This window comes from Heliangelus exortis, chromosome 1, assembly GCF_036169615.1.
Source record: "Heliangelus exortis chromosome 1, bHelExo1.hap1, whole genome shotgun sequence".
Classification (NCBI taxonomy): Eukaryota; Metazoa; Chordata; class Aves; order Apodiformes; family Trochilidae; genus Heliangelus; species Heliangelus exortis.
The window spans coordinates 124,166,694-124,175,519 of record NC_092422.1 but is presented as its reverse complement, the minus strand read 5'-3'; the positions used below and the strand labels follow the sequence as shown (position 1 = coordinate 124,175,519).

The following is an 8,826-nucleotide window of genomic DNA, read 5'->3' as shown; positions in this document are numbered from 1 at the left end:
ATTCTGGGACACCTGGACGAGGTGTACCCGGCTGATGGAAGGGAACCGAACCGCCGGCTCGGTGTCTGAGATGAGGCAGAGGGAGTTTGTATGCTCCCAGAAGGGTTAAGGGGTTTACCTTTAATTTTTTTTTTTTTCTTCTCCCTGTAGCCTGCAGACCCGGTTATATAATGAGCTTGTCTCGATGAGTTAAATATTTATTTATTTATTAGTAATAAAAGTGCTAGGTTTCGTGTTTCTGTTTAATAACGGGCACTCTTTTGCTTGTCTCGATGAGTTAAATATTTATTTATTTATTTATTTATTAATAATAAAAGTGCTAGGTTTCGTGTTTCTGCTTGTTGCAGACAAGGGTCAGGGATGGGGATGTCCGGATGTGAACTGCAGGGTGGTCCCCCGAGGTGATGCCGAGAATGGGCCGGTGCTCTTAGCGAGGTGGGAGAGATCCACCACCCTGTGCTTCTCACTCCTTTTGTTAGCAAGTCAGGAGCAGCTTTGGAGGTGCTGTGTTAGCCTGTTCTCTAACTTCAGCAGCACTTGTACAGGTTAAAGGAAAATAAAAAAAATAAAAAAAATTATTATTTGTACAGATTCTAAAATGCACACTTCTGATGGTGTTCTTAAGCAGTAAGTACAAGGTAGTTTTAAACATCATGCTTCTTTTTTACTTTTTAAAATTTTTTTTAAATGAGTATATTTTTTAACTGTCCCTGGTTCTGCTAGCTTTTTTTTTCTTTTCTTTTTTTTTTTTTTTTTTTTTTAACGTGTAATAGCTTAGTTCTTTGAAGGAAATTTTTCTTTCTGTAGACAAAGAAAACATAGGATGTTTATACACATTTGTCTCCTGTGAAATTTGGAGTAATATTTAAGGTATTCTGAAAGGTGTTTTGCAGCTTTTAGGCATATTGCTTTTGAGGTGGACAAACTAACTACGTTTGGGCAGTTTGCTAACTGCAGCAAGGGTTATTTCTTAGTACTTCTATTTTTATACTGCATGTTGATATTTACAATGTGAACAAGAAAAGCATGTGGGGTGAGCAGAAGGATGGATGCAAAACTTAAGTGGGTGAGTACAAACAGAAAAACTGAGAAGACCCAAGCTTGGAAACTTTCTTTAAGGTTAATGAGGTACCTTCAAAATGTACCACTCAGTAAATGAAGTCTTGCACCACATTTGACTCTTAAGGAGGTGAGTGCCTGTATCTTAAATAATAAGAACTTCTAAACAACTGGCAAATAATGAGAACTATACCACATAAACTTTATTTATCCTTAAGATATTCAAGAAATTAAACTGTCAGTCTTTTGTACTCTGAACGTTTATGAAACTGTTTGTTTTGTTTTGTTTTTTCTGCAGAAAAAAGGGATACAGTGTCTGTTTGAGTTCCATCTTGTCCAGGACTGGTTTCCTCCCTGCTGTCAGCATGGCAGTGTCACTTAAAACTGCACGGTACAGCTTCTTTTGGATGCGTTCATTAGCAACCAATAAGCAGGCTCTGCTGCAGAGTAAGTAGTGATGGAATTTATGGAATTGATGGTGTCCTGTATTTGTTCTTTGAGACTCTTTCTTATACTGTTTAAAGTAATTGAAGCATAGCAGTGAAATTTTGTTTGAACACAAGTCTGATATTTTGTATCCTCTGTTAATAATTAAAGAGTAGCTTAATTTGTTTTTTTACTTTAAAGCTTCTGTGGTCCACCTATGATGCTCCTCCAATTTAGTTAATTATCTTATGATTACCACTGATTATGTTTGAAGACTTATATTTATCTTTTCAGACTTACAGTGGCAAGAATAGGCTACAGTAAAATCCCATTATATAACAAAACCAGAGATCAAGTGAAACAGGCAGTTACTTCTTAGATTTTTATCCGTGCTTTAGATATCAAGAAAAGCCCAGAGAGGTGGTGGATTCTCCATCCTTGGAGGTTTTTAAGAAGAGAGTGGATGAGGCATTCAGTGCCATGGTCTGGTAACCATGGTGGCAAGGGTTGGACTTGATGATCTCAGAGCTCCTTTCCAACCTGGATGATTCTATGATTCTGTGAGAAAGGTGTAGGGGAGATAGTAAAGTTAGTAGAAAAGACAAGAGTTGAGACAATATTAGTCTCAATATTAGCAGACATATTAGTGGAGAAGAAGGGGAAGGAAATCTTAGGAAGAAATACAAATTATTTGCAGTAATGTTTTATTAGAGTGCAACTTCTTAATAACCAAGAATGGACTGAGTGGAAGAACTGAAGCATAGAAGTGTTAAGAGAAATTCAAAATTTCAGAATTTTATATATAAAATATATATTTAAATATATATTGTCTGAACCTAAATTAAAAATTTAGAATTTTACATCTAAAATACTTCTGAGAGGGAAATAGCTGCACAAAACTTCCTTCTTGGTTCTTTCCGCATTCCCAGTTCTGACGCTCTGAATGCTCTCCCCCTCCATTATAGACAGCCAAGAAGGATCCTGTTTGTGTTAAAACTGAAGATGGCCTACATAAAATAATGTTAGAAGAAAGTTGAAATAATGTTTGACTTACTTGAAAACAGAAGGTTCAGAGCTTGCTACAACTTAGTCCTTGGGAGTGTAATTCCATTTTAAAAGCATAGTGGTAAAAGAAGCTTCCATGGACTCAGAAAATTTCCAGCAGTAAAAAAACCAATATTATTACCAGAAAATGTCTGTGACAGGCACCTCTGAGGCATCCATACCTGAGTGGTTGTGAAGGCAAGATGCCTATGCTATGGTTCCTATAGTAAGGAGTGTTACTATTTAACTTTGTTAGGGTTATGGTTGTACTCCATGAAAGGTCTTTTCCAACCTAAATGATTCTGTGAGAAAAAAGGGAATAGAATCATGTGGAAACTTGATTGGAAAGGTCATTGAGTGGCCTGTGGTCCAACTTCTTGCTTAAAGCAGGCTCAGCTCTGCAGTCACACCAGCTTTCTCAAGGCTTTATCCAGCTGGGCCCTTGAAATCTCCAAGGACAGAGACTGCACAAACCTGCCTGGGCCCCAGTCCCACTGGCTGGCTCTCCTCATGAGGAGAACATTTCTCCTGCTATCAGAGTCTCTCGTTGCAATTTACAGGTGTTGTTTCATGTCCTCCCACTATGGACTGCTGTGAAAAGACTGGCTCCACTCCTCAGTAACCACAATCCTCATACATGGTCATGGGGCTGCTGTTAGGTCTTCCCAAAACTGTCTTTGCTCCAGGCAGAGCCAGCTCTGGTCCTTCAGCCCCTCTGGACAAGGCAGGTGGTGCAGCCCTTTATCATCTTGGTGGACCTTTGCTGAACTCATTCTGGTTTATAGAATCATAGAACCATAGAATTGGCTGGGTTGGAAGGGACCTCAGAGATCATCAAGTCCAACCCTTGATCCACTACCGCTGCAGTTACCAGACCATGGCACTGAGTGCCACATCCAGTCTCTTTTTAAATATCTCCAGGGATGGAGAGTCCACCACTTCCCAGGGCAGCCCATTCCAATGCTTGATCACCCTCTCAGTAAAGAAATTCTTTCTAATGTCCAACCTAAACCTCCCCTGGCACAACTTGAGACCGTGCCCTCTTGTCTTGCTGAGAGTTGCCTGGGAAAAGAGACCAACCCCCCCCTGGCTACACCCTCCTTTCAGGGAGTTGGAGAGAGTGATGAGGTCTCCCCTGAGCCTCCTCTTCTCCAGGCTGAACAGCCCCAGCTCCCTCAGCCTTTCCTCATAGGATCTGTGCTCGAGTCCCTTCACCAGCCTGGTTGCCCTCCTTTGGACCTGCTCCAGGACCTCAATCTCCTTCCTAAACTGAGGGGCCCAGAACTGGACACAGTACTCAAGCTGTGGCCTCACCAGTGCTGAGTACAGGGGCAGAATCCCTTCCCTGGACCTGTTGGCCACGCTGTTCCTGATACAGGCCAGGATGCCATTGGCCTTCTTGGCTACCTGGGCACACTGCTGGTTCATGTTCAGCTTCCTGTCAATCCAGACTCCCAGGTCCCTCTCTGTCTGGCTGCTCTCAGCCACTCTGTGCCCAGCCTGGAGCTCCCCATGGGGTTGTTGTGGCCAAAGTGCAGGACCCGGCACTTGGCCGTGTTGAACCTCATCCCGTTGGAATCAGCCCAAGGGCCCCAAACTGGGCATAGTGTCTGGATGAGGCCCAACAGGTGATGATTAGATGGAGATAATCCCTTCCCTCAGATCACTTATTACAGTCTGGGACACTGTCGACTGCCTCACCACTTGTAATTCTTGTGATTGCTTTCCTTGGAGCAACAGGAACCTGGGGGAAGGGATGGAGCTCTCTAGTGTTACAGCAGTAAGGACATAGGGTTTTGTGTAGTGTATATAGCAGTCATCAGCAAAACAGCATTAATTATAAAATCCAGGTTTGTATTAAGCATGGAATTATGGTGATCCCTGTAAGTTATAATGTTACTTGCCTATAAAGAATATGCTCTGATGGTGAAATCTGTAGGTATTTTGTTCATATTGTGATTTTCTTAGGAAAACAGTACAGTTGGATAGATACATGTAGGCTGTAGCTACCTAAATACTGTATTTTTTGATTGTACTGGAAGTCTGTTTAGTAAAGTGAACTTTACTTAGACAGTATTTGGGTTTTGTAATCTAAACCCGAGTATGATTTTAATCCCTGAGAAAGACTTAAAATGGAATGAAAATTTAAATATACTTAAATGTAAATATACTTAATTTCATCACAGTTTTGTTTGGTTTTACATTAGTGTTCTTTGTATGTGCTTTTTTGCAGATGGAGCTGTATATCATGCTTGCCATAAATCTACATACTCAGTTCTCCCTGAAGACTACAACTGGTACTTAAACGTGCTTTGTTGTGTGGCCTTTTTATTTATCCTGTATTCCAGGGCTATGTTCTCTGTCATGAAGTTGTCACATAATGGTATCAAGTACATCTTCTGCTAGTTTTGGATAGACATAATAATAATTTTAATTAAATTTCTGTTTCCATTCATAATGATTGTGAAGTTAATATTTTTTTTGAAAAGCATTATCACAAATCATTCAGGACTCATTCTAAGTGTAGTGGTGACACCAGTATCCCTGCAGTTTTGTTTGTAGAAGAGCAGAAGTAGCTAAGAGTAGTAATTTTTATTGATGCTTGTTGTCAAGACACAGTCCAGGTATTTTTGTGCTGCTGCATGGGAAACTTGAGCAGAAACCAGAAAAGATGATACAAATACAGTGAGAAATGCAGCATCCGTGTCATACAAGGTTTTAGGAAAAAAATGTGTCATGGAAGTTAATAAGGAAGGTTAGAAGAGAGTCATACTCCCTCCAGGAATCTCTCAGTAGGAGTTTTTGTTTGTTACGCTAATTTTTTACCAAATTGAACCCCAAAGGGAGCTATGTTTTTCCTTTATTCCTTCTTTTAGGTTTTCTAAAGGCATCATGTCCTAAAAATAACTGATGATTACCTCATTTGTTGCTATGGTTTTATATGTAATTACTCTAAGTGTTTTGCTTTGTTTTCCTCAACCCCTATTTCCAGCTATCTTTACTACTTTATTTTAGCTCCTTTTCCTCTTAGTCCAAAAAAGTAAAATGAAGATTTCTGTTGAGGGGAAAAAAAAAAAAAGGTCAGATCAAGTATTTGTGACCCTTATTTTATAAGGCTTTATTTTACAGAATATTCTTAAGAATTCATAAATGCAGGGTGAAAACTGGGGTTTTTTTGGGACTTGGGCTCTTTAATTGCTCAGCATTTCTGGAAATTTTAAAGGACATATATGAGTGTGTAAATTTTTATCTTTACAGCAAAGTGGAACTTGCACTGACATCAGATTTGAAGACAATTGTCTGCTACCATCCTACGCTTGAGATTCCATATGAGCATACAAAAGTATGTCCTAATGTACACATTTTTTTATTTCTTAGCCATGAAAAGGTATAAGGATTTCATAATTTCGAGTCATTAAGGCATTTTTTAAAAATACAAGTTTTTATTTTATTATGTGATCAGCATGTCTGTGCAGTAAGTGAATGATGACTGTAGCTGCTGCCATGAGGACCTTATTCGTAGCTGAACTGTGGAAAAGTTGCAGATTAAGAAATGTTCAGTGTATATTAAATAGAATTAAATGAGGCACTCAAATACCTGTGCACTACAGAGAAAACTAGGACCTGCCTATGAGTGTACTCCTCAGAGAGGACATCTGGAATGCAGGGTATAGTTCACACCTCCAACTGTGTACAGTACAGCAGCCTGGGCAAGAGGATAGAAAGAAGCACCACTTCTTTCTTCAGCTCACACTTCAAATTCTATCCAGCACTCTGGATTCATAAACTCCACAAAAAACTTTAAATACTGGATTTTTATCTTATCAGTAAAGCTTTCAGTGTGTGCTTTACACTGACAAAAGTTAAGTCTAGATAAACTTTTCTAGTGTGTGCTTTGTTTCAATTTCCAGTTCTCATGTGCTAGCAAAATACTGCAAACAGTGGCTGTGCTGCTGAAGGACCCAATGTGAAAATTCTCCACTGAAAACTTAAAATATTTTAGCCTCTTTGCCCACAAGTTACAGATCAGTATCCTTATCACAGGAAAAATAGGTGTAAAAGACTAAAACAAGGAAAAATATTTGTACTGGTGCTAGTAGTTAGGCTTACGGTTGAGAACAAACAACTTCATCTTAGCAGATACACCAGCAGTTAGGAAGGGATGTTCTTCTCCAAGGTACAAATAATCTAAAATAGTTTTTAGCAATGGTGATGATGATCACAATGAATAAATTTCTAAATAGGTATAAATAAATAAATACATTTCTACATTTGTATTGACAGAACTGAAGCTTGTGATTCAGCTTGTGAACTGTAGGGATGAGATCAGCAGTAATGATGACAGCAGTCCTGATGTTAGGGTGGGGTAATCAGCTCTAGCACCTGGGGTAACTAGAGGTTTCTAGACATCTGCTCCACAGTGGTGTGGTTTTACTGGGGGGGACATACAGTAAACAGCCTTTACAATTACAACTATTCTTCTGTATTGCTTTGGGTTCAGCTGTTAGTAAGTTGTTATGCTCTCTATGTAGCTTGGCTTTTTTTTTTTTCTCAATGAAAGGAAGAAAACGAAATATCTATATGCTACTCTTTTTGTAGCCCATCCCACGGCCAGATCCAGTGAATAATAAAGAAGAAACCCTTGATCAGGTTTTGAAATCCAGATTAAATGAAAAAGAGCTGAAGAATGACAGAGGTCCTACAATTGAAGAGCTCAGCAAAATGTTTTACACAACAAAACATCGCTGGTATCCTGTGGGACAGTAAGTATTTTCTTGTCAGTGTTCGTGCCTTTGTGGGTACAAACCTTTCCCTTTTGTAGAAGGGAATACAGGAATAATTTAATTACTAGATTCAGCCCAGGATAACACATGTGAGCAGCACATGGGCCACTACATAAAACCTTAAATGCAGTGTTGTGTAACTGTAAGGCTGTTTTGTAAGGTTTTTTTTGAACACTGACTCTTTGGTAGCCTTTGCAAGTTTAATTTTTTTGTAAAATGTCATGGAGTAGGAACTTCTCACACCATCTAGTGATCTACTGGTTTAGGTGATTTATTAAAGCTGCATGCAAGAGCAGTCAGTGTAAGAAGGTCCAATATGTAAAGTACCCTTAATGAACATAACGAAATATAGCTTGGAAATATGCATTGTCTATTCCTTCACAACTTTTCGGAAAAAAACTTAATGGGATAATTTTCAGACTTAAGAATAGCAGAGGGTTTTCATTTCATGTGAAAAAGTGCACCTTGGTGTTCCTTATTTGCAGAAAGCTAGGAGGATGAGAGGTGCAAATATGTATGACTGAGCTTAAAGAGGAACTATATACCTTCAGGTATATCACTGGAAACAAATGGCATTGTAGTTTGTGTTCTTCCCTTCCAGTCCCTGTTACTATACCTTTTGGTAGCTGCTAATTTTATAGCAGCTTTATAGATTTTTTTTTTTTCAAACAGGGTATTAATTATCTCGGGGCAATTAGGAGAAAAGTAGAGATCACTTCTGTTTTTTTAATTTGTCTGCAAAATATTATGCTATTTAACCTACAGTCTGGCATAACTCTTGCGAACATCAGATCTCTTTGTTCTGTAGCAACCATTTTAGCCAAAGGAAAAACTGACCATGTATTAAAATTAACTTCATACAAAGGACTAAGAGTAAACAGCAGCCTTTGCACCTATTCAGCTGTAGAACTGATGGGATTATTGTGTGCTTGAAGCAGATGCAGCAGTAGAAATCATCAGCATTATGTAACTGATGGGTTGTACTGGGGGATCTTGTGTTTCACACCCCTCCTGTGACCTCCGGGCCACTTCCTGGGGAGGAGGTGAGGTGTGGGGGTGTGAGAATGGCAGAAGAATCAGACTGTCCAAGGCCTGCATTCACTGAAGCCTTTTTCTCTCCTAGGTATCACAGAAGACGCAGGAATCCTAATCCTCCTAAAGACAGATAATTAAGATACTTCTTATTCATCAACACTTTGGGATCAATCTTTACTGGAAATAAAAATTACACAAAGGGAGATGTCTGGAAATTCTATGAGTGCTATAACTAGAACATGCTTAACTTTATTTGACTGTTCCTTTCTTCAGCTAGTTGACAGAAAAAAAGCAAAACTTCACTATTGAAACAAGGATCCAATGAAGGCTATTTTATGTGCACAGTCAGTGGATGTGCTTGTCTTAGTTTTAACAGGTGATGGAGGGCTCCAGTTAAACTTGTCATTGGTAAAGGGAAAATTTCTACTCAGAAACAAAACGACAAGTCGAGAACTGGATACACAATAGGCTTTTTTTG

General features: G+C 39.1%; 1 protein-coding gene across 1 annotated transcript; it reads left to right on the top strand.

Annotated features, from left to right (window-relative positions):
• Positions 1 to 1,030: 1,030 nt before the first annotated feature.
• Positions 1,031 to 8,551, top strand: MRPL42 (mitochondrial ribosomal protein L42). The gene is given in 7 exon segments (XM_071765228.1): positions 1,031 to 1,066; positions 1,358 to 1,411; positions 1,413 to 1,506; positions 4,763 to 4,826; positions 5,788 to 5,872; positions 7,129 to 7,292; positions 8,437 to 8,551. Coding segments are annotated over 7 exon segments (528 nt in total). The 5' UTR covers positions 1,031 to 1,045; the 3' UTR covers positions 8,483 to 8,551.
• The last annotated feature ends 275 nt before the right edge of the window (positions 8,552 to 8,826 follow it).